The sequence below is a fragment of the Paroedura picta genome, chromosome 10 (assembly GCF_049243985.1).
Source record: "Paroedura picta isolate Pp20150507F chromosome 10, Ppicta_v3.0, whole genome shotgun sequence".
Lineage (NCBI taxonomy): Eukaryota > Metazoa > Chordata > Lepidosauria > Squamata > Gekkonidae > Paroedura > Paroedura picta.
This window is the reverse complement of record NC_135378.1, coordinates 2205234-2231174: the sequence shown is the minus strand read 5'-3', so window position 1 is coordinate 2231174 and position 25941 is coordinate 2205234. Positions and strand designations below refer to the sequence as shown.

The following is a 25941-nucleotide window of genomic DNA, read 5'->3' as shown; positions in this document are numbered from 1 at the left end:
GCCAAATTAAATTATCTGCTGGTGATTTATTTAAGGCCAGGAACTGCTGTTCCTTCTGCCTAACGCCAGGGCACTGGAGAAAGTAAGTCCTAGAAGGCTTTGTGGTGACTTCTGATGGGAAAGAATCTGCATCCGTCTGCCATATTTATTCAGGTGCATGGGTGTTACAGCTAGGATTGCCAATTCTGTTTGTTTGTTTGTTTGTTCCTTAGATTTTTAGCCTGCCACTCTTGGGGGACTCGTGGTAGGGTACAATATAACCCCCCGTAAAACATGATAAAATTCCATCCCATAATAAACAGCAAAACAAAGATAAAAGATGATAAAACAAGATTGGCAGTATAATCCCTTCATCCATCCCCAGGGGGGGAGGGGGTATGCTGGATATGATTATGCAACCTGAGGAGGGCGCCCCATTGTCCCTGGCTCCGTTTTGCAGGCCCTCAAGACCTCTGAGAGCTCCATCAGGGCCCTCAGCACTCCTGGGAGCTCCTCCCACCAGGTCAGGGCCAGGACCGAAAAGGCCAGGTGTGCTTCTTTGGAGCCAGAGACCTCCAGTAGATGAGCACCCACACAGCCAAGTGCCCTGCAGGGGGCATGAGGAGACAGATGGTCCCTCAAATAGGCAGGGCCCAAGCTGTGAATGGCCTCAAAGGTTAGCTCCAAAACCTTGAACCTGACACAGATGAAGTTGGAGATTTCCAGGACTCTTAACTGATCTCCAGGTGACAGAGCTGAGAAAACGTGATTAGGCCCTAAGGCAAATGCTTCTTTATAACTCCTCTCCACTTGGCTCTGGCTTGGCCTCACTTGGAGTCCTGTGTTCAGTTTTGGGCACCCCAGTTGAAGAGGGATGGAGACAAACTGGAGCGTGTCCAGAGGAGGGCAACAAAGATGCTGAGGGGTTTGGAGTGCAAGACATATGAAGAAAGGTTGGGGAAGCTTGGTCTGTTTAGCCTAGAGAGGAGACGATTGAGAAGGGATCTGATAACCATCTTCAAGTATTCAAAAGGGTGCCATATGGAGGATGCCCCAGAGGGACAGACCAGAATGAATGGGATGAAATTCATTCAAAAGAAAGTCCGTCTAAACATCCGGAAGAAGTTCCTGACAGTTAGAGCGGTTTCTCAGTGGAACAGGCTTCCTCGGGAGGTGGTGGGTTCTCCAGCTTTGGAGATTTTTAAACAGAGGATGGAGAGCCATCTGACAGGCTGATTCTGGGAAGGCAAAGAGGTGGCAGGTACAGTAGAAGAGCGATTGGGATGTGAGTGTCCTGCATAGTGCAGGAAGTTGGACTAGATAGGAGCTCACCTTCCTACTCTATTATTCTATGATTCCTCTCCTTGTCTTTATTTCTGCAGTTTTCCATTATCACTTTGTGGAAGGCTAATGCAGGCAATCTCTCCTCTCCCCATCCTTTTTCTAGGATTATAATTTGATTTTCTATGAATGCAGTGCCTTGTCTGGTCACAATATCAGTGAGTCTGTACTTCATTTGGCAAGGTAAGAAGAGTATTTTTACTGTGAACAGTGAAATAAATTAGAAAATCTCATGCACCAAAATGGTCATGCAGAATTTTATGATCATAGACATTTTGAAATGCGAATGATTGCATATTAGCAATGTAGAAAAGACTAGATGTAGAAGTGGGGAGTAGCTAAAGTGCTAGAAGTAAGATTGGATGAAACTTCTCTTCAGAATTTACATCCAAAGTAGCTTTGGTAATCTATGGGCTTAGGACTTTTTGGTGGCACAAATACCTCCTTATCAAGTGAGGGTTGCCCCCTGTAGACTTGTGATTGTAAAATCAGACTTCTTTATTAGGTAGCATTGATGTAACAACAAACACTCTGACCGGCTCTCAGTCCAGCTACTACCCTGTTGCCACTCTCCCTACAGGAGGTTCTTCCAGTCAGCCAAATATTCTAGCTTCCCCCAGCAGATTGTCAGGATGGGCTCCTTGAAGGGCTGTGTTCTCATAAACAAGTCTGAACTTCCCAACTCGGGAGCCTCCCCCTTGCGGAGGTCTGCCAGCCTGCCCACCGCTGCGCCCTCCAAGCAGGAGTCCACATGGCAAACTGGGCCCCCTCCATTGCAAACAGCTCCTCGCCTTCATCCATGAATCATGCAGCTCATATCACAAAGTGCCCCAACTTCCCGGAGGTCCCCTTGAAAGGGCTCCGAGGTTTCCTAAACTGCAGGGAGACCAGTGCCTAGATGGGAGATAGTGGGGGGGGGGGTCATCCAGCAGGTCCTGCAGCCTCAGTTGCTGGTGCAGAGCAGCCCCCCAGTAGCTTGCAGTATTTCCTTCATGTGCTTGATCGCTTGCTGAAGGCACACTTTCTCCCGGTCCCCGGCTGTGGATGCTCGACCCACCGGCTCTTCCCATTCCCAATAGTCAGCGTGGAGGGCATTGTTAGTTCTGACGCCAGAAGCCAAAGCCCAATGAGTGGGGGGCTCTCTTGGTGAGGGCAAGCTTGTCAGCCGTGGCACTACCTCCTTGGCCTGCATCTTGTTCCCTTGCGTGGATGAATGAAAGGCAGTTTGACATTTAGAGGAAATATCTGTTCCCTCCTGATAAAACAGTAAGGGGTGGGCTCAGTCCGGGGTGGGGGGGGGACAATTGGCTCCTTGACTCCGGACTGACAAGCGGAGGGGCCAATCGGAAGGCGCAAAGCATCTTCCGATAGGCACCTCACCAGGACAGACCAAAATTCCATCCAAAATTCCATCCAGTCACCCAGCCAGGGGCGATCAGGAGACATGGCTGCCAGTCTGCCCCTGACCACCACAGGGAGAGGAGGTCAGAAGGGCTGCCAAGGGGGGTGAGAACAGAGGCTGCGCCAGCCCTTTCCACCCCAAGGCTGCCCTAACGGTCATGTCCAACTGTGAATTGCCTCAGAACCCTGACAGAGCTGGCAGGAGGCTGCAGAGTTGCCAGCTTCCCTGTGAGGCTCTCTACCCCACCTCCTCATGGGGAGTCTGCTATGGGGAGAGAAAGGGAAGACGATAGGAAAATGCTTTCAGACACCTGAGGCCTGCTGGGTCACTGCAGCCCATTCCCATTTCTCTCAGATCTCTCACAACCCCACAGGTTGACTATTGTGGAGAGACGAATGGAAAAGGTGTTTGTAAACCGCTTTGAGACTCCTTTGGGTAGTAAGCAATAGGGTACAAAAATCCGTTCTTCTAAGGAGCAACCATGAAAGAAGCATGTGGGCACATAACATTTTATCAACAGTGAAAAATGGAAAAGAAGGAAAAGGGTGGACACCTGTGTACTGTGACTACCCCATGTGTATTATGGCAGAGGGGCATTTCGGTGAATGTGGCCTAATTCACACAAGAAGGGAAATGACGCAGAACTGGGAGGAATTGGTTGCCACGTAATCTTCCCCTAAGAAGAGTCTCCAGTCTGATTTTCCCTTCACATATCTGAGGACATGGCTCTGGAAAGCTCATCTCTAACCACTATGCCACAATTCCCAAAGGTCAGTCCTCTCCCACACTCAACGAACATTCCACACCACAAGTTCTTGACACCCATATCTCCACACCCATGCCCTCATTTGCCACCACGCCACCACAACCTCCCACACAACACACACATTCAACCCCATGCCCTTACAGACTGGACAACTCTTCCCCTTCCTCTTCCCACTGCCAAGCTCTAGCGCTCGTTGTATTCTTGGATACCAAGGGCTTTGCTCCTAGTTATTTATAAATATCCTCTGAATACTGGAATTGCTATAACTCAGACACAATGCCATATTAGATTATCTATTGGTCGTATCTAGCAAATCAGTTGTTCTGTTTCTTTCTAGGATTTTAAAGGAACAAGAAGACAAAGTGAAGGAGAAGACAGTTCAGCTGCATCAAGGTTCTAAAGAAAAGCCATGTTGTTCCAGACAGTAGGGGACTGGCACGTTCCCACCTTCCCCTTGAGGAAGGCAACATAATGGCCCTTTTGTCGCCATTGTCATCCGTGTCTTATGCAGCTGAAGCATATTGGCTACATTCATATGCAATTTACAGTTTATTCTGGGGTTCAAGCAATTCTAACAAACATCTTATTCTTGTTTTCCCCTTGTAAAATAAACCTTTTGGATTAACTTAAATACTGACAGTCCTGAAATTCCACAAATGAGCCAGTCAATTATCCTCCCCCAAACAATGCCTCACAAGTGGACACTGGGGGCATTGTGTGGCTGGCGACTGCAATCCTACCTCCTCTCCATCGTGATGCTTACAATCCACAAGTACCCCAAGGTGATGGAGTATTTCCCAGTCCTCCTAATCTGGTGTCATCTGCAAACCTAATGAGTAGTCCCTCCACCCCCTCAGTACTTGGAGTCCTGTGTTCAGTTTTGGGCACCCCAATTGAAGAGAGGGATGTTGACAAACTTGAATGTATCCAGAGGAGGGCAACAAAGATGGTGAGGGGTTTGGAGACTAAGACATATGAAGAAAGGCTGGGGGAACTTGGTCTGTTTAGCTTAAAGAGGAGACGACTGAGAGGGGATCTGATAACCATCTTCAAGTATTTAAAAGGCTGCCATATGGAGGATGGAGCAGAATTGGTCTCTCTTGCCCCGGAGGGACAGACCAGAACGAATGGGATGAAATTAATTCAAAAGAAATTCCATCTAAACAGTCAAATACTCCAGAAGATAGAGACAGAGTTCAATGAGATCTGAACACAATGGAAAAATGGGCAAATGAGAACAAGATGCTATTTAATAAAGATAAGTGTAAAGTTCTGCATCTGGGTCAGAAAAATGAAAAGCGTGCCTACTGGATGGGGGATATGCTTCTAGGTAGCACTGTGTGAACGAGACCTTGGGGTACTTGTGGATTGTAAACTAAACATGAGCAGGCAGTGTGATGCAGCGGTAAAAAAGGCAAATGCCATTTTGGGCTGTATCAACAGGGGCATAACATCAAAATCACAAGAAGTCGTAGTCCCATTGTATACGGCACTGGTCAGACCACACCTAGAGTACTGTGTGCAGTTCTAGAGGCCTCACTTCAAGAAGGTCGTAGATAAAATTGAAAGGGTACAGAGGAGAGCGACGAAGATGATCTGGGGCCAAGGGACCAAGCCCTATGAAGATAGGTTGAGGGACTTGGGATTGTTCAGCCTGGAGAAAAGGAGGTTGAGAGGGGACATGATAGCCCTCTTTAAGTATTTGAAAGGTTGTCACTTGGAGGAGGGCAGGATGCTGTTTCCGTTGGTTGCAGATGAAAGGACGTGCAGTAATGGGTTTAAACTACAGGTACAATGATATAGGCTAGATATCAGGAAAAAAATGTTTCACAGTCAGAGTAGTTTAGCAGTGGAATAGGCTGCCTAAGGAGGTGGTGAGCTCCCCCTCACTGGCAGTCTTCAAGCAAAGGTTGGATACACACTTTTCTTGGATGCTTTAGGATGCTTTGGGCTGATCCTGCGTTGAGCAGGAGATTGGACTAGATGGCCTGTAGGGCCCCTTCCAACTCTATGATTTTGTGATTCTTTAAAAAAAAGTGCAGATACTCTTCTTTAGAGGTCTTTCCTTCCCTTCATTTCTTAAACATTTCCTTTTACTTCCTTAGTTCCTCCTGAAGGACTCTGTTTCTTGGATGTTTCTTGGATGCTCTTCTTGCCAGAATAGTCATGGCATGTGCATGCAGTAGCACTTGGTTAAGGAGAGCCCACCCATCACTTGCTCTCTTTCAGCATTCCTGTCCATGGGATGACACCCATCATACATCTGACTTTATTAAAGTCTGCTCTGTGAAAGTCTAACATACACATCTCACTACAAACATCCTTGCTCCCCCATCTGAAAAGAAATCCTAGTAGGGCAGGGTCACTCTTGGGCCCAGGGTCCCCACCTCCTTCACCTCATCCACCAGCTCTTGCCTGTTGGTCAGTGTTATGTCAAATATGGCCGAGCCTCTTTCATAAATGAGCTTGGTTGGCAGGCAGGTGAGAAAGTTGCATGACTCGGGAAACTTAGCAGAATTTATATCCCAGAACACATCAGGGAAATTGAATTCACCTACAATTACAAGGTCCTGATGCCCAGATATTCTATCAGCACCCATATCCTCACCCTGGCCAGGCAGTCTGTAGTAGAAGCCAACCACTGGCTCTTATCGAAGTGGAGTGATCATGAGATGGTTCCCTCTTTGCTGCCACGATCCAGAATTCCATCAGCCTTGGAGTGGGATGAGTAGGTCCCCATTATACCCTTATTTATCCTAGGATCTAGTTTGTGTCTTTTCTCTTTTGGAATATGTGTATAAGCTGTTCCCCCCAAAATATATAAATGTGCTATAGACAGCTTGTGTCTGTGCCAAAGTTTGTAAGGAGAATGTCCAGTCGCTTTAGTATACAGTCTATTTTGTGTGTATGCATCATTCTTAATTACGTCTCCCCAGAACTCTGTTGGTAGATGGCAGCTTGGTGTAGTGGTGTGAAGTTGGGGCTCTGGTCTGGAGAGCCAGGTTTGATTCCCTGCAATCTTGGTCTAGTCGCAGTTGTGTTAGAGCTGTTCTCACAGAGCAGTTTTGTCAGGCTCTCTCAGCCCCACCTACCTCATAGGGCATCTGTTGTAAGGAGAGGAAGCCGCTTGGAGAGTTGTCCTTGGGGTAGTGAAAAGTGACGAATAAAAACCAGCTCTTCTTCTAGATTGGCATATAAGATAGTATAGACCTTACCACATTTAGCGTTGTTCTGTTCTTCCTTTCAGCGTTTCCATTCTGTTCTGGGTTGAAAAGGACAGTAGTTTGATGCAGAATACCTTCATTTCTCAGGTACTGCTGTGTAGCTCTGGATATGAATTCCCCACCATTATCTGACCTTGGGACCTGCAGTTTCCTCCCAAACTTATTGGAGGCCCACACAGGTCACTGTGTATCAGTGGAAGGGACTCAGTAGCCTTCTTCTCACTTCGCTTTGGAAATGATGTTCTCACTCCTTTCAAAATTATGCATTGTAATTATTTGTACATAGTACAAAAATCAAACCAATTAAATTCTGAATAGTTCCATGGCAGCAATGGCCTAGCCTCTTTTGTCAAACCCGAATGCATACTGTGGCTAAGATTGTGCTCATTTTACTTTGTGTTGATTATTTGAAATAGTCTTTGGTTCTCCTGCCTTCTCATCCCTCTATATTTTATCCTGCGAGACATAGCTGATTCCTACACATGATATTCTCCATTCTCAAAACTGACCTCAAAAAGACCCAACTCTTTGTCTAGTTGGGATATGGACAGAACAGAAGTTGTAGACTGTGGAGTCAGAAATATGTTTTTCAAATATAGCTCACAAATAGTAACTGACAGGACAAAAATCCATTTCCCTTTTTTGTAGATGTAACACAATTTCCTATGAAATAGAGGTTTCTGAGATATCAAACAGTTCGTTAAAAATTCTAAAGAATTACAGATGTGATTAGTTGATCCAGAGTCTCCCCCTAGTAGGCATTAAACTGGCAGAGTCCTGCGAGTCCTTTGAACAGTTCCAGCATTTTGCCTACGAGGGCATTGATATTATTATATTATTATTTCTTCACATAAAAAGCATTTGGACTTACTGCTTCCGGCAGCTCTTTGATCTGGCAGCTCGATAGAACATTGTCGTCTTGTGGATTCTACTCCTGGGCTGGCTCTTCCCCCCCCCTGTGACCACCTGAGTGACTTTGAACAAAGAGGCTGGCTCCTTGGTCATAGTTACATGCCCCTGCCAACCAGCTCTGGTTCCCCTCGCAATGGAGGCAGCTTTATGGCTTCTATTAGTTGGAGATGAGGGGCCCTTGGTCTTGCCTTTCTTTTGCTGGGCCTCCCCAATCCATGGAGTTAAAAGTAAAAGATTGACTCAGTTCATCTACCCCACAACTCTCTCTTAATTCACAAGCAAGCACAACTTGCTTGATTCCAATCCTAAAATATTTGGTGGTTTCTGGAATGATTCCTGCATATTTTCCCCAGACTCCAGAGAGCCACAGAAGGGCACCTTCATACAGGCAGAGAGGCCTCAGTCACATCTGTGTACACTCCAATGCAAATGTGACAAAAGTTGGATGGAAATAATTATTGCACACAAGAGATCTCTCGCCTTGATAGGCACAGTCTGTTGTATCCTCGCTGTGCTAGAATCTTTTCCAGCTAGGATCTTTACCACCTCTCCTGTTATGTACCTGCTCATGGTGGTTTACATTATTAAAATCAGTAATACATTAAATATTTAACAATTTAAATGCGAGTTAATACATCGCCCTGCATCAGCTAAAAACAGTTTCTGAGCCCCCCCCCCCCAATCTTCAGGGGTGGGTTAGTCTTAGGGAGGGCCTATCTGATGGCATCCCTAGTTGTTTACTGGCCCCAACCCGAAGCCTGGGGAACGAGCTCAGTTTGCAGGCCCTTTGCAACTGAGAAAGTTCCTGAAGGTCCTGCAGCTCTTCCAGGAGTTTGTTCCACCCGGTAAAAAAGGTAAAGGTAAAGGTATCCCCTGTGCAAGCACCGAGTCCTGTCTGACCCTTGGGGTGACACCCTCTAGCGTTTTCATGGCAGACTCAATACGGGGTGGTTTGCCAGTGCCTTCCCCAGTCATTACCGTTTACCCCCCAGCAAGCAAGCTGGGTACTCATTTTACCGACCTCGGAAGGATGGAAGGCTGAGTCAACCTTGAGCCGGCTGCTGGGATCGAACTCCCAGCCTCATGGGCAAAGCTTTCAGACGGCTGCCTTACCACTCTGCGCCACAAGAGGTTCTTATTTCCACCCGGTAGGGCTAGGCAAAAAAAAAAAAGCCCTGGCCCTGGTTGAGGCCAGACATCCTTCTCCAAGGCCAGGAATAACCAGCTGGTTTGAATTTACTGAGTGAAGCACTCTTTGGGGGCATAGTCAGCTAAGTGGTCCATCAGGCCTTATAGCCACCATTCTGGAGCCAGCTTGCAGGCAAGGCATGGAACATCAAGTCAGCTGTAACCCAACTGGTGCCTCTGGAGCTCCACTGCCTTAGCAATAGCTCTGCTTTGGAGAGGGGGACCCCTCCCTAAACTCCACCCCGAAACTCCAGGGATTTCCCAGCCCAGAACTGGCTTGCCCCAGAGGTGGCCTGGCTTGACTTTAAGTCACATGAAACCAGCAGGTGTTCCAGAAACCAGCATCTGCTAGACATGGGATGCTTTTTATGCTTCCACAAACTTGCAGTATCCATGCAGCCCTACACAGTGGAGGCACAAAGAAGCAGAGCCTTAGTCTTGATATATCTGAGTTGAAACAGAAACAAAGAAACAACAAGCAAAGGAAAACTATCGAAGATTAAATATAAAGTCTGTGTTTATTAGGAAGCAAAATGATATTGTAAGATGGAAATAATGCACCGTTGTAGTCTTTGCTAAAGTCTGCTTTACACACCTCACATCACATTCAGAGGCCATTGTGTTAAGTTTCGATTGGTGTCCATGCAAATTCCATTCATCAGCATCACATTCCAATGATTAAAGTCTTTACAGTGTTCTTAAACAAACCCCAAACCTCTCTAGCCAGGCATCTAAAATAGCCCCTATCTGTAATGAAAGCAAAATCAGGCAAAGAGAAATCTACCCTGGAAGTTCGAAAAAAGAGGGACCTTTCAAAGATGAATTGGAACTTTACAAGTGCAGAAAAACAGTGCAACACCCCCACCCCCCAAGCAAGGCATGGCTCTGCGCTGCTGCTAAGCGCCCCATCAAGGACTGTAGCACCCAATTTCCAGTTGTGCTTCTCTGCATCTCACCGAGTTTGGGAGGGGATGCTGCGGTCCACCGAGGTCCCTGCAGACTGCAATTTAGTGCAGTTATCGTCTCAATGAGAATGGAAAAGGAAACCAAGCAGCCCCCAAACAGAGTTCGATGACGAAACAACAAAATCTCTCCAATGTATATTTTCATACTGCAAATATTGTTAGTCCACCCTTCAATGTTTTGGTAAGAAAAATGCGACAGTATTCCTGGTAGTTGAGTATAATTTCTACTGCACATTCATACAAAGATCTTTTTGCTACAAACAGGATGGACAGCAAGTGTGTTCCTAGTGTGCTGCGGCACATCCATGTCCTCCTCCGAAGAGAGCCTCTTGCTAGCGCATTCTGTAGTCATTAGAGATAGATGCATCACATAGTTGACCTTTAAAATCCAAATCTACTGTGAAATCCAAATCACGCTGCAATGCAGATATATAGATTTATGCAGATGATAAAGTCATCCCTGACTTGCAAAGGCTAATGACAGAATAAACATTCTTAAAGTGCTACAGGAACCTCAGGAAAAAAACATTAGGACAATGAACTCTATTCTTGAGACATACTGGAGTGGCTAAGAGATGAGCCAGCAACGGAGGGGCTCAAAAACCCACAGTATCTGTGCTCTACACTGATCATCCAGGGACACTGCTATTCTGTGGATTATTACGAAGGCCTCAGGATCCCCCCTCTGTGTAATCCACCCTGATTCCCTGTGAGATTGTTGGGCTATCAATAAGAAAGGCTAAGCACGAGGGATGAGACTGGGGCTAATTCTTCGCTAGCCCCATCTAGGTTGAAGGCGATTTCATGGTGTGTTTATTTCCTCATCTGCCTCTCAAAGGGCTGCTGCGGTTTCATGGAGGCTTTAGGACGACCCTGCCTGGAGGGCCTGGAGGGCCTCTTCCAACTCCCAGGTTCCATCATTTAACGTTTTCTATGCACGGCCTCCTGCGCAAAGGCAGCAAACTCCTCGGTTCGCGCCGTGCCTTGTGAGCAGCAGGGGTCACCACGCGCTGGTCCCAAGAAGGCATCCTAGTCATTTAATACTTTTTTAAAGCATGTATTTTTTTAAAGTTAATTTCATTAATGGATAAATGATTAAAGAGTATATGATAGTTCTCTGGAATAAATATTTATATGCCAGTGTAAGCAGACTGTTTCCGATGAGGTGATGTGATTGCCTTCATTAGAAGTGAGTTAATAAGTCAGCATCTTGTTTCTGGGTTAACTTTGTTCTCTTCCCCTGTGAGGATGATCTTATTTATCACAACAGCTGCAGGAAAATCCCCCCTGCCCCTTGGACCGCTGCTCCCCTAGGAAGTGGCCAGGCTGTGGGTGCCCTTTGGAGCCTGTGGCTGTGAGGGCCGGGCAGTGGGGGACGGAGCAAGGTCATGCCCTCCACCGTAGAATTTGCTCTCAGAAAAATTTCTAATTTTAAGAGCTCAACAAGCTCAGTGGCCATTCATTTAAGATCAGATTATCTCAGTAAAGCAATATTATGAATTAAAAAAAACATAGACAAAACTCTGGAATCTTAAAACTCTTTAAATAGCACTGAAAACACTTAAAATACAGAAAATGAATAAATGCCAAAACAATTTAATGAAAGTTTAACCTGCAAATAACTTGAATCGATTTTTTTTTAATGTGTAAAAAAGCCTGCTCATCAGGCTGGCTACAACCTTGACGTGATCTTTGGCACTGGGATAGAGGTGAATCTGATGGTGGCGAATGCCATCCCATGGTCAGACCACCATGCCCCGGAGGCCCGGCTTTTGGTGCCTCCTCCTTCCTGTTTGGGCAGCAGGTGTATTTTCACCTGCCCATGGTGACTTATGAATCCACCGTTTCCTGAATGCTCTGCAGGACCCAACACCTCCCAGCGACTCGTTGATGGATCTGGTGGAAGATTGGAAAGTCCGTCTATCTGCCCCCCTCGACAAAATCCCTCCCTCCCTGCTAGCCTGAAACTGGCTCCCTGGTTCATTGAGGAGCTGAGGGATAGGAAGAGGGAGGTGAGATGGACAGAGTAAGTACGGCTCCCTCAGCCAGCTGAGCCTCCTGTCTCTTCGTGGTGATGGGAAACATTTAGAAGACCACTGTAGACACATTTGGTCCAAAATCTGCCATCCCAGATGATTTTCTAATTTATTAAGAAGCTGGCCAGGATCTGAGGGACTGGCTATTTCAAATGTATGCTCTAATAGCAATATTGCAGCTCATCTAAAGGAGCTCTCCCCTCTTAAAATATTTCAAAAAAGATCCCCCTATTTGGTGAACTTGATGCATCGGAGGCTGACAATCGGTTCTGCCCCCCTGAGATTCCACGCCAGGCCCTCTGCAGGGCCATCCCCGTGAGCAATGCTTATGCAGCTGAGGCAAAGGGGAAAGAGAAGACCTGACACATTATATATATGTGGAGCCCAGATCTCGTAGCAGAGGACCCCTGACAGTTCCTGGCTTTCCAGATTCCGGATGCCTGATAACAATCTGTATGTTTCATGTAGGGTGCCAGACAGAGAAGGCCTAAAGTGAGGGACAATTTCTGATTCTGATGATCTGTGATATTCTGTTGTATGGATTCCAGGGTATGTATTATTAATTAATGATCCGCTTTCATTGCTTATGTGCCTTTTTGTCCCTTGTAAAGGCATAACTTAGTCCCTTTCTGCCCTCAAGGAAGGGTGCCAAAATCGTAGTCAAATGGAATTGAGTTGCAAAATGTTGGCAAACTGTTTTGCAGTTAAAGTTTCATCTCCCCAACATGACCTTCCCTCCACAATTGATACAGAAGGGGAACTGGAGGCCCCGTGGCCACCTTGTGAGGAATTAGCCAGCTTTCATTGACTGAATTGGACAAGTTGCTAGCTTAAGTAAGGGTGACCACCTGTCCTCTGGACCAGCGGTCTGCAACCTTTTGGCTGCCGCGGACTGCTGCTCCGGAGTGGGGGGAGAGGGCGGCCCGGGGGCCTGTGCACACGCGGTAGCCCCAGTGCAAACGCACGTGCACGGACTGCTGCACACGCGCGTTTGCACCCGGCCACCAAAGCGGCCGATTAGCTTGCGGCTCGGCAAGCTTCTCTTCCCCCCCCCCCGAAACAAGAAGCTTGCCAGGCCGCAAGCTAATCGGCCGCTTTGGTGGCCGATTTGCTCGCGGCCTGGCGAGCTTCTCGCTTCGGGGGGGGGAGGGAAGAAGGAGCCGCGGCCTGGCGCCAAGGCCTTCACGGCCCGGCACTGGGCCGCGGCCCGCGGATTGGGGACCACTACTCTGGACCCCTGCCCTTCCTGGCTTCTGAAAAGAGGAGACAGGGGGGTAGAGGAATTGCTCCGGGGGACTGTCAAACTCTCTCTTACTTGGGGTCCTTAAGGAGGTGGTGGTTCACCCATTGCTGGAGAAGTCATTGCTTGATCCCTGTGACCCAACCAATTACCACCCTGTCTCACACTTCGTGTACCTGGGGAAGGTGAGTGAAAGGGCTGCAGCAGATCAGCTCCTAGCATTCTTGGCGGAGACTGACTCTTGACCCAGTCCAATCTAGCTTCCTTCCTGGCCACAGCTGGTGCTTTGTTATGGGGTGCATCCGACAAGCACAGCCTGTGCCCGTGAGCCAGGTGGAGGCCCATTTGCGGGAGCCTCCCTAAGGGGGCTGCCATGGGAAGCGGGGCGGCTTCACAGCAGGGAAGCCAGCCTCTACCCATGGCGGGGCAGCTGGGGCAAGTTCCAATTGAGGTTGATGCCCGTGGGTCGACTCAGTCTTGCCTTCCCAGGAGATAGCAGGCCTGATGGTTAGGGGGTCTGGCCGAATGGTCAGCCAGCCCCATAGGTGGGCCTGCTATGGGTTTACCTCTCCTTTCCCTCTGGGCTGCGGTCTGCTGGCAGCAGCAGGGAAGGGGGGGGTCTCGGATCCACCCCACATCATGGGTGTATTTGTACATGTTTTAATAAAGCTGTGGCCCTGTTTTTGCCAAAGACCTGTGCGCGTGATCATTTGGGCGACTGATATGCCCGCCTGCCCCCAATATGCTCACCCAGAATTGCTCAAGAACATTTGATTTCACTTCAGATAAAAACATCACATCTGACAACACGGAAATCATGAATCCACAGTAGGCTCAATCTCAATATGTTCCCCATCCAATGAATTCCTGAAGGTTCCAGAGTAATCAAACAGATGCACCTAATGCAGCAATAAATATCTGTTTATGCCAATCGCACTTCAGGGATTTCCAATCAACATGGTATCCCTGTTTGTGATGAAATACAGAGGTTCTCGTATTAAAAATCTCAGAAGTTCAGGTAAGCCAAGCCTACTTACCACATTGTTTTCATTTTGTTTCATGGACAGAGTACCAAAGATTTCTTCCCCTCTTCTTACAGTTAAATAGTCCTCCAAGTAGAACACAGTCTGCTTCCAGTGGGTATAAGGTGCATCTGGAGCTGAAAAAGAAAGAGATACAACTTGCAGACAGAGAGACAACTCTTGAAGCTTTTGGGATGGATTGGTGAACTACTGACTTGCAAGGAAGGTCAAAAGCCAAAACCATGGGGCACACAAAGGATGGACTACGATGTCTCTACACCAATGCACAGAGTATGGGAAACAAGCAGGAGGAACTAGTAGTTGTAATAGAGGAAGGGGGCTATGACCTAATAGGAGTCCCAGAAACTTGGTGGGATAATGCTCACAATTGGAATACGAAAATTGAGGGGTACACTCTCTTCAGAAGGGACAGACAAGTAAAGAAGGGGGGAGGAGTAGCAATATATGTTAGGAATTCTTATACTTGTGAAGAAATACAGGTACCCGAGCATGAAAGTTCAGTTGAGTATATTTGATTAAATATAAAAGGAGTAGGAAAGGAAAATGATATTATTGTAGAGGTCTGCTAACCAAGCCAATCAGAGGATTTGGATGAGATACTCCTAGGCCAAATTACACAATTCTCAAAGGGGGGGGGACAGCAGTCATAGGTGAGTTCAATTACCCAAACTCCATTATTTTCTTAACTTGTTTTGCTGACAGCTTCATTTCCCAGAAAGTAAAGAGAAGAACCAGGGGCTCTGCTATTTTGGACGTGATTCTCATCAATAGGGAAGGACTGGTGGATGAGGTGGAAGGAGTGGGCACACTTGGTAGTAGCGACCGTGTAATTTTAATCATGGGAAAGAGAAAACCTTTACGTAGTCGGACGTATAGACTGGACTTCAGGAAAGCAGAAAAGCTGTTAGAAAAGCTAAAGCTCAATATGAGCTTAGGCTAGCAAGAAATGCTAAACATAGCAAAAAAGGGTTCTTCAGTTATATTTGAAGCAAGAAAAAGAATAGGGACACCTTAGGATCACTGCGAGAACAAGAAAGTGAAATTATAACAGAAGATGACGGGAGGGCTGAACTGCTTAACTCCTATTTCTCCTCAGTCTTCTCTTGTGAGGGAAATAGTGGTCAATGTGGAAAAAAATGTAACACAGCATGGGGGAATGGTCTGTTTCCGAATCAGATTCAAGGTATTTGTATTGACCTTTAAGGTTATACGCGGCCTGGGTCCCGTCTACCTGCGGGACCGCTTGGTTGCTTATGCCCCCCGCAGGGCACTCCGCTCTGCGGGTATGAATTTACTGGTTGTCCCGGGCCCACGGGATGTTCGCCTGGCCTCGACCCGGGCCAGGGCCTTTTCAGTCCTGGCCCAACCTGGTGGAATGAGCTCCCAGAAGAGCTAAGGGCCCTGCGGGATCTACCAGCTTTCCGCAGGGCCTGCAAGACGGAGCTCTTCCGCCAGGCATATGGTTGAGGCCAGGGCAACTCTCCCACTAATCCATCAGAGGATCCCCTCCAATATTGAGATCTCTAACATCGAGATCATGGTTAGATCTATTGCTTTGGTGCCACCCTCTTCTGAATATTATTCTCCCCACCAGGCTGAACTTGCGGGGAAGTCAGGTAACTAAGATCAGAATTGTGACCACCGCCGCTTATATGTTTATGTAAGTTGTTGTTGATGTTAATTGGGGTTTTTATGGGGATTTTATTGTGTTTTAACTGTTTATGTTGTAAACTGCCCTGAGACCTATTTGGAGAAGGGCGGTCTAAAAATTAAATAACAATAGCAATAGCAATAACAATAACAATAATAATAGTGGCCTAGGATCACTTTTGGAGCAGTCCACAAACACCTAGTTTCTTTAAATGAAATGAAGTATGGTCGTTCCCGGCCCCAAGGAAGCCCGCCTGGCCTCGACTAGGGCCAGGGCCTTTTCGGTCCTGGCCCCAACCTGGTGGAATGAGCTCCTGGAAGAGCTGAGGGCCCTGCGGGAATTACCAGCATTCCGCAGGGCCTGTAAGACGGAGCTCTTCCACCAGGCTTATAACTGAGGCCGGGCGGAAAGAAGATCAGCCCCCCCCTCACAAACCGGTGGTAGAGAGCGTCACCCCCCACCGTAGATGAGGATGCGGAGAGCAAATGAGTAGGCTACGCCATCGCTGTTACAATTATTGTAAATCATTGGTTTTTATTGTCATTTTATGGTTTTAGGGGACGGGTTTATGTAAGCCGCCTCGAGCCTTCGGGGGGAGGCGGGGTATAAATATAAATATAATAATAATAATAATAATAATAATATTCAAGGCCAGATGAAATGCATCCAAGGGTACTAAAAGAACTTCCAGATATAATCTCTGAAACTGCCCACTCTTTTCCACACTTCTTGGAGAACAGGTGAGGTGCCAGACAACTGGAAGCAGGCAAATGTCCCCATCTTCAAGAAAGGGAAAAAGGAGGATCCAGGTAATTATCAACCTGTCAGCTTGACATCTGTAGCTGGCAAAATTTTGGAACAAATCATCAAACAATCAATCCTTGAGCAGCTAAAACAGAAAGCTTTGATTTCTAAGACTCAGCACAGGTTTCATAAAAACAAATCATTTCAGACCAATCTTTTCTCTTTTTTTCGAGAAAGTGACTCCCTTGCTGGATCAGGGGAATGCCGTGGACATAGTTTATCTGGATTTCAGTGTTTGATAAGGATCCACGTGATATTCTTGTTGACAAGTTGGGAAAATGCAGTATGGATCCTAATTCTATCAGGTGGATTGATAACTGGTTAACAGATTGTACCCAGCTGTTTATGGAGCCACCTTGGCGTCCTTAGGCTCCTTGCATCTTTTCTTCTCAAGGGAAGATAACCATAGATAACCATAACATTACTACTATTAGAGTCCAGTAGCACCTTTAAGACCAACAAAGATTTATTCAAGGCGATACTCAAGGTGATACTATTAACACTGATAATTTAATCCCATTGATTCTGGCCTGTCCCTCTGGGGAAAGAGAGAACAACTTTGCTCCATTATTTATATTGCAGCCTTTTAAATACTTGAATGTTGCTTTTGATTTCAATGGCGTCCATTGTTATCTATGGCCGAAATGCTTCAGAGAGGTCCAAAACGATTCTGCCTGCCCTGAATCCAAAACTGATGTTTCAGGGGCTTAAATGGTCTGAAATGGGTTCCTCCAAGCCCAAAATGGTTTGAATTTTTTTACAGGAGTACATCCCTAATACAGAGCCTTTGGGTAAAAATAAAAGGAGTAGGAACTAATAGTGATGTTATGTTGGGTGTCTTCTATGGACCGCCAAGCCAGTCAGAGGGATGAGATGCTCCTAGACCAGATTACCAAGTTCTCAGAGAGACGGGACCTAGTGGCCATGGGAAATTTCAAGTACAGTCTATCTTTTGGAATACCAGCTCTGCTAAAAATGAAAAGTCCAACAAATTCTTGCTTACAACCATTTCCAAGAAAGTGGAAGGAGCAACCAGGGGTCTGCTGTTTTAGACTTTATTTTCACCAAAGGGAAGAACTGGTTGACAAGGTAAAAGTTGTGGATGCACTTGGGAGTAGTGACCATATGATTTTAGTCTTTATGATCTTGGGGAAGAGAAAAGCTGTACTGTCAGAAACCCCATGTATTTCTGCCATGAATATAATATCCTGTATGTTAGAATGTTTAGCATGCCTGGCATTTGTGCCATGATGTAACCCAGATGCCTTCGCTTGACACCCCAAGGTTGATTTCCTGCTGTTATGTTTTATGCTCACCATCTTCCCAAGACATTCCTCACCTCCCCCTTCCTTAGTGCCCTGTAGTTTCTCACATCTTCTCGTCCTTTGAAGCCCAAATGGTTATTTCTTTGTTTTGACTCCTTTGAACTGTGCCTGGTTTGAGTTTCCAAGGGAGGGGAAAGTTTCTGTATTGCTTATCCTGTGCTTCGTGAATCAGTTCTATGTATCCAATTTGTTAAGGACTTGCAATTCTCTAATAAAGAAATTATCTAATAAAGATACTTTTCTTCAAAAGATTTCCTTATTTAGAAGGCTGTCACATGTCCATAGTCGCACATACAGGCTGGACTTCAGGAGATGAAATTTGACAAACATAACGTTATGCTTGCCTGTCAGAGGCAGACAAAACTCACAACCAGGCTTCTAGAGAAAGAAAGCTTTAATTGGAAGTAGATCTGAATACTCAAACATCTGAAGTCAAGACTGTTCGATATCGGGAAAGCAGGCAGTTATCAATACAATTCTCCCGCCTAAACCAGCCCCGTTCCCAGGGGAGGGGTGCCATCCCCCACCCAGGTGCCACCCCAGGCTTCCTGCCAAAGTGTCTCGGTTGGCGCGGCCTTGGTCAGCTCGGCGCCTCCAGTTGTAGATAAGATGTTTGCAGGGGCACTGGTAACAAAGTATCACTGCAGTGAGAACATGCAGTGTGAAAGGCTCAGGGGGATCAAAGGGAGGACAGAGGATCAAAAGGAATGCTACAGAGTCATAAGCACAAATGGTCACATGGATAGAAGCAATAGAAGTTACACACACACAAAGATGGAGTCTCTCTGGCTCGCTTGGTTCAGACATGGCAGAGAGCCGGGGGCTGATCCTGACAGTTGAATAGAATCCCATGGTCAGAAGAACTTAAAGAGATGGAAGTCCAAGAAAGTTGGGGGTTCCAAAAAAGTGAAATACTGAAGGCAAAATCACAGACAATCCCCCTGAGAAGGAAAACTGGGAGGAAACTAAAGAAACCAGGGGGGCTCCACAAACAGCTTTCCAAAGAATTGGGTAATAAAAAAGAGCCATTTAGGAAATGGAAGGAGAAACCAAGAACCAAGGAAGAATACAAACAAACCAATGCTATGGACTCTGTTCGGAGAACACAACAACAAGCGGCTTTTATGTTTTTAGACGCAGAGAAGGCATTTGATAATGTTCAATGAAATTTTGTTTGCTATTTTACATACTTTGAACTGTGGAGAAAGGTTCTTGTAAATAATTAAAAAAAATATTTGAAACAAGAAGTGAGACTTTTGGTGAACGTTGCAAAAGATCCAAATGGAAAAAGGCACTAGAGGAGGCTGTCCGCTGTCTCCATTATTATTTAATCTGGTCTTAGAGTCTATCTTGACAAAGATACGAAATATGGAGTCGATTCCTGGAATTTGTATAGAAGGTCAAGTTTTTATGACACTTATGCAGATGATGTGGCTTTAATGCTTTCTAATCCGGGCTTGTCAATTCCTCCTTTATTTAATTCGCTAAGTGACTTCGGCAAATATGCTGGATTTACATATTCCAACATAATTGATCGAAAACTAAAATTTGGCTCTATGGCGTCTCAGAACAATTGGAGGAATATATAAAGGAAGAAAGTGGCTGTGAGGTCAATCCTAAATCAATTAAATATCTTATTGTGGTATTGGACCAAGAATTAGCAAATCTGTTTGACAATAACTATATTTCTACTTGGAATACAATTCAAGCCAAATTATCAGACTGGTCTAAGCTGAACCTCTCCTGGTCTGCCCGTATGGCAATAATCCAAATGAGTGTCATACCAAAGCTAAACTTTTTGTTTCAGGTTGTTCCATTGCCACTGAAAGACAAGACTTCACATAAATGGCAATCTGTCCTAAATAAATTTAGATGGAACAATAAAAGACCCAGAATCGCTTTCAGAATACTGAAAACTAGATGAGAAAACTAGAGGAGGTCAGAATGTGCCTAATGTCAAGCTCTATCTTCATGCCGCGGCCTTAGTATGGATTGCAGATTGGATTATTGATCCCAATAAACAGGATTGGGTGTTTGAAAAGCACAGCCTAAACGAAGGACTTCATGGTTTACTTTGGCCAATTGGAAAAGCACAACAAAAAACTGCATTAAATTTCTAGGCCAAAAATCTAATGATTATATGGAAGAAATACAAATAAAAATACCCTCAAAATCTTCATTTTCAGTTATAGAATCATAGAATCATAGAGTTGGAAGGGGCCATACAGGCCATCTAGTCCAACCCCCTGCTCAATGCAGGATCAGCCCTAAGCATCCTAAAGCATCCAAGAGAAGTGTGCATCCAACCTTTGCTTGAAGACTGCCAGTGAGGGGGAGCTCACCACCTCCTTAGGCAGCCTATTCCAATCCTCCAGTCCCGCTTCGAACTCCCAGACCATCTCAGGTCTGGGTGCAACGATAGTCCGGTACCACCTGGATTCATAGTCCCACTCCCATCTCTGGGCCTGAGAGCATCAAAGGTGCAACTAGGAGAGGGATGGGAGTCATTGATCTTGCGCCCCTGTACAGGACCTGCTTGCAGGGCAGTCACACAGCAGGTCAGTCCTGTTTCCTGGTGAAGGAGGTGCCAGGTGCTCAACCAATGGCGTCAGGAGCACCTGGGCTGACTTGCGAGGAGCCTTTGGGAGGTGTAGGAGTTCCCATGACAGGTGACCTCACCCCCTTCTTGGAGGGGCAATTGGCCAGGAAGTGGCTGGTGCCACCGCCTTCAAGGCACAGCCCCTTCTCCCAGCAACGAGTGCATTCAGCCACATTGTGGGGAGGGGGAGTGTGCCAGCATGCTTCCCTCCTGCTTCTCTTGTGTGTTGGACTTCCACCATCTCCATGATCCAGAACGGGCTTCTACCTCCCAAGCAAGGTGCACTCACCTCATGCACTGCTTGCCCCGTGCACTGCTGCAGGAGGTCAGGATGTAGGCCCTCATGGAAGACTTGGCCTTTAGTGGCCGCATTCCAGTAATTGACCTTGGCTGCTAGGTGGGGGTACTCTGTAGCATACTGGGAGATCATCTTGGTGCCCTGCCTCAGGCTGCGTAGCTTCTCTTGGATAGTGTATGCCTGCAGGGGGTCTTCAAAATGCACATGTAGGGCTTGCATGAACTGGTTGTAGTTCAACAGCTCTGGGGCATCCAGGTTGTGGAGCCCCACATCCCAATCCATGCCTCCTTCTCCAGAAAGAAACCCACCTAGCCCATGTGGGGGACTCCGTCGGGGAAGAGATACCCACACTTATTCATGTAGGCTTGCACCTGCGCCAGGAAAAACAACAGCTTCTCAGCAAAACCATCCAAGCAGCTTTTGTGTCCAATGGAAACTACTTGGAGCGGGACTCGGGGCCGTTGCTCCAGTGGCATTCCTATCAGCTGGGGCAGCCGCAGTGGCAGTGGTGGAGGGCACTGCTGATGAAGTCCCTCAGATGTGGATACCAACATGCCTGGTGTTTCCTTGTCAACCTGCTGGCCCCAGACATGGAGGCTGAACTCCTTTGCCTTGGCCTCGTTCCCCAGGAACAACGTTGCCATTGCCCCTGTCAGCTCATGCAGCTGTGTCTTGAATTCCAGTTGCATCTTGAAAACTTCCTGCCGCAGCATAGTCTCTAGGTCGGGTGGGCTACAATGGCCCACTTCAGTCCAGTCGCCAGGACCCTAGTGGCAGTCTGTGGACACTCAGCCCCCTCAGCACTCGATTACATAGTTGCCCGTTTCTGCAACTGCCTTCTTCCAGCTCGGGATGCCCACCGCAAAAGTGGATGTGCCTTTGACCAACGATTCCCTGGGGGTTGACAGGAGATGAATAAGCCAGAATAAGTAGCCAGCTGGGTGACCTTGGGCTCATCGCAGTCCTGATAGTACTGTTTTCACCTAGCAGTAATATCAGAGCTCTGTCAGCCCTACAGGATGTCTGTTGTGGAGAGAGGAAGGGAAGGTAATTGTAAGCCACTTTGAGACTCCTTCGGGTATTGAAAAGCAGGGTGGAAAAACCAACTCTTCTTCATAGAATCATAAAATCATAGAGTTGGAAGAGACCTCATGGGTCATCTAGTCCAACCACTGCACTATGCAGGACACTCACATCCCAATTGCTCATCTACTATAACCTGCCACCCCTGTGCCTTCACAGAATCAGCCTCTCCGTCAGATGGCTATCTAGCCTCTGTTTAAAAATTTCCAAAGCTGGAGAACCCACCACCTCCCGAGGAAGCCAGTTGCACTGAGAAACCGCTCTAACTGTCAGGAACTTCTTCCGGATGTTTAGGTGGAATTTCTTTTGAATTAATTTCATCCCATTGGTTCTGGTCTGTCCCTCTGGGGCAAGAGAGAGCAATTCTGCTCCATCCTCCATATGGCATCCTTTAAAATACTTGAAGATGGTTCTCAGATCCCCTCTCAGTTGTCTCCTCTCTAGGCTAAACAGACCAAGCTCCCCCAACCTTTCTTCATATGTCTTGGTCTCCAAACCCCTCACCATCTTTGTTGCCCTCCTCTGGACACGCTCCAGTTTGTCAGCATCCCTCTTCGTCTTCATTTTTGTTGTCGTCTTCTTTTTCTTCTTCTTCTTTTGCTGTGAGATGCCCCCTTCTGCAAAACCTCATCCTAATCTGGTGGCAATTTCCCCAGCTGTCATGGCTTTAGCTTTACCTGTGTAACATTACCTGTGTAACCACACACTGGGTAAGCCAACAGGACCACATCCACATAACCGATTAGGCAGTTCACACAGTAATGACAGGGCTTGGGATTGGCGGTCAACAAATTTAAATATAAATAAATAAATACTGCATTTTGTTGGTGGTGCTCTTGTCTGGGCAGGGGCTGTACTTGCTTTCATCACATTCGGGTTTAAGGAAGAAGAGGTGCATGTAAAATCTATCTGCAGGGCAGGTGAAAGCCACCCAAATGGCTGAGCAATTGTACGATTTGGGGATACTTGCCCCTACAAGCTGCCCCTGTCCCAGATGTTCCCTGAGCCGAGTGCCCAGGCTGGATGCGGGCCCTTGCAAGCCCAGCATTGGGTGAATCTTGAGTGGATTTTCAAATTATAATCTTGGGTGAATTTTCAAATTATTATTATTATCCTCCTTCTTTTAAAGGTTTTAAATGATAATTGAGAATTCAGCTGGGGTGACCAATTTCTGGGAACACTGTCAATATATGCCCACTGCTGGTACAGGCCTGCTTATGAATGTGAACTATAAAATGAAAACAATACCTGTAGAAAATCCTGTTTTCTTGTGGCACTTTGTAAACTCTATATTAAAATAAGTAACCAAAGCATGGATGTAATCATTGCGCTGAATCTGGAGACAAAATGCTGCAGTAAATGCCAAATCCTCGGGCTTCACTGTATAAATATCCACTTCCTGTGTTGAGAGAGGAAAGGGGGATTTAGCACAAGGCCGAGAGAGCAATCCATCCGTTTGTTACGAGATCAAAACAGACACAGTATTTAAAAATTCAGTCAGACAATAAAATCTGGATTACATTAGAATTAATAAAGCATTGAAATTAATAAAAATTCAATATATTGTAAAATTTTAAGCTTAATTAAATTGTGACCCTGACTGAGTTCCCTAAGCTCTTTCCTCATTGGCTGCGTCCCCCGTCCATCCTTGGCAACTTTTCATCTCAGCTTCTGACTTCAACCAGGATAAGAAACCCTAATAACTTCTCTGATCCTATGGTAGAGCCAACAGTAAAACAACAACAAAAACATACTCTAGAGATTTTGGAATTTCCGCTTCACGTACACAATTTTTCTGAGAGGATCCAGTGAATTTGGCCTCAAGAATAGCAGAGGGACGTACCTTAAAAGAGTCCGTCAATCAAATTTTTTACACCAATTGCCAGCCATAACAAAAACTATAAAACAATAAAGTTGTAAATCTTAAAGGAGTAAAAAATTCTCTTGTCATTAAAATTCCCTAAATATTTACTATATTATTTCAGTGTTATTCTATTAACAGCACTTAGATCAAATAGGTAAAGGTAAAGGTATCCCCTGTGCAAGCACCAGGTCATGTCTGATCCTTGGGGTGACGCCCTCCAGCGTTTTCATGGCAGACTCAATACGGGGTGGTTTGCCAGTGCCTTCCCCAGTCATTACCGTTTACCCCCCAGCAAGCTGGGTACTCATTTTACCGACCTCGGAAGGATGGAAGGCTGAGTCAACCTTGAGCCGGCTGCTGGGATTGAACTCCCAGCTTCATGGGCAGAGCTTCAGACTGCATGTCTGCTGCCTTACCACTCTGCGCCACAGGAGGCTCTTAAGATCAAATAGAGGGTTTCTAATTCTGCTTTTATCTATTTGCTTTTCTATGTATAATATTCTTTGCCTGGGCAAAGTGCAGTGACTGAAAAAACTTTGGAAAATCCATAATAGCCCAATTTATCTTCTATCTTCACCCTCCATAGTGGCAAGAAATGCTCATCGACATCCTGATCATGTGATCAGCAGAGAAATCTGGTGGATGAAGAAACAGGAGCTTTTTGATTCAGATGGGAATGCCCACATCCTCTTCAAGAAAGAAAAGAAGCTGGGGCTTTGTTCTCAGTCACAGTCTCCATTCTCCTTTGTGACTCTTGGACTCTTTTTGTGTGTGTATGCTCTCCGTATTTGCTAGAGCATCTAAGAACTGCTTTGCTCTGAAGCTTAAGCTGATCTGGTAAAGGGTGCCAGATCATAGAACATGATATGTTTGTACAGCAAGTAAACTTTATTCTTTTAGCCTCTCTCAATGTTCTCGTGTCTCATTGAAGCTGCACCTTCAGGAATTAAGGTAAAGTACATATTGTGCTCCCTCAAAGCGTGCTGAGAGTCAAATCGATGCAGTAGGGAAAGGGTGATTTCCTTTTTGTATGTTTTTGTTCTCCAACCACAACACATGGTAGCACTGAGAGGACACTTTTAAAAAGGTTCTACGTGATATTCGTATTGACAAGTTCATAAAATGTGATATGGATCCTATTACTGTTATGTGGATTAATAACTGGCTGACAGATCATGCCCACAGGGTGCTTGTTAATGCTTCGTTATCCTCTTGGAGAGGAGTGACAAGTGGAGGGCCTCAGGGATCTGTCCAGGGCACTGTGTGGTTCAACATATTTATAAATGACTGGTAATCAAGCCCACTGTACTTACAATACAGCGGGCGCTAGATCAGGAATTCGCGGCCGGCGAGTCGGCAGGCCGCCAGCACGCGGGACATGCCGGCCTGATGCGTCGGAGGCGCTTCGCGCCTCTCAACGCATCAGGCTTCCGGCCAGAGAGCAACTGCGAGCCGCGCTGTGCGTGGCACGCAATTGCTCCCTTAGCGGCGGGGCAGCAATCGGAGAGGCCAATCAGCCCCACCAATGGTCTGTGCGGAGGAAGGGGCCAATCGGCACCCTTCCTCATCCCAGACAGAGCCCGCCCTAACTCCTCCCCCCAAGCCCTTACGGCTTTATTTAGTCCGCGGCGCCTGTGGGGGTTAAGATTTGGATTAGAGAGGGTACTTATTAAATTTGCCGATGATACCAAACCGGGAGGGGTAGCAAACACAACAGAAGACAGAATCAGGATACAGGATGATCTTGACAGGCTAGAAAACTCGGCTAAAATGAATGTCAATAGTGCATTTAGGCATAATTATAGGATAAGAGCCTCTTGTGGCGCAGTGTGGTAAGGCAGCAGACATGCAGTCTGAAAGCTCTGCCCATGAGGCTGGGAGTTCGATCCCAGCAGCCGGCTCAAGGCTGACTCAGCCTTACATCCTTCCGAGGTTGGTAAAATGAGTACTCAGCTTGCTGGGGGATAAACGGGGGGAAGACTGGGGAAGGCACTGACAAACCATCCCGTATTGAGTCTGCCAAGAAAATGCTGGAGGGCGTCACCCCAAGGGTCAGACATGACTCGGTGCTTGCACAGGGGATACATTTACCTTTATAGGATGGGGGAGACTTGTCTTGGCAGTAGGGTGTGCGAAAAGGATCTAGGATTCTTAGTAGACCATACACTGAACATGAGTCAGTAGTGTGACTCGTTGGCTAAAAAGCAAATGGGATTTTGGG

At 46.5% G+C, this 25941-nt stretch overlaps 2 protein-coding genes across 15 annotated transcripts in view; one reads left to right on the top strand and one right to left on the bottom strand.

Moving 5' to 3' along the window:
* CRACR2A (calcium release activated channel regulator 2A) overlaps positions 1-9183 on the top strand; it is a 93110-nt gene extending 83927 nt beyond the window's left edge. For 2 of the 5 annotated variants that reach the window (XM_077301798.1, XM_077301797.1), the window contains 2 exons: positions 1427-1503; positions 3826-9183. In XM_077301798.1, the coding sequence (XP_077157913.1) occupies positions 1427-1503; positions 3826-3916 (168 nt within the window). In that variant the 3' untranslated portion in view covers positions 3917-9183. Of the gene's footprint in view, positions 1-1426; positions 1504-3825 lie in introns of those variants that run through there. The other 3 variants (XR_013225094.1, XM_077301799.1, XR_013225096.1) reach the window with 3 other exon arrangements.
* Positions 1-25941, bottom strand: part of PRMT8 (protein arginine methyltransferase 8) — a 126408-nt gene that overhangs the window by 30560 nt on the left and 69907 nt on the right. For 5 of the 10 annotated variants that reach the window (XM_077301804.1, XM_077301810.1, XM_077301811.1 and 2 more), the window contains 3 exons: positions 23105-23255; positions 14091-14212; positions 9312-10119 (listed from right to left, as the gene is read on the bottom strand). In XM_077301804.1, coding sequence (XP_077157919.1) covers positions 9919-10119; positions 14091-14212; positions 23105-23255 — 474 coding nt within the window. In that variant the 3' untranslated portion in view covers positions 9312-9918. Of the gene's footprint in view, positions 1-9311; positions 10194-14090; positions 14213-20764; positions 21668-23104; positions 23256-25941 lie in introns of those variants that run through there. The other 5 variants (XM_077301805.1, XM_077301807.1, XM_077301809.1 and 2 more) reach the window with 4 other exon arrangements.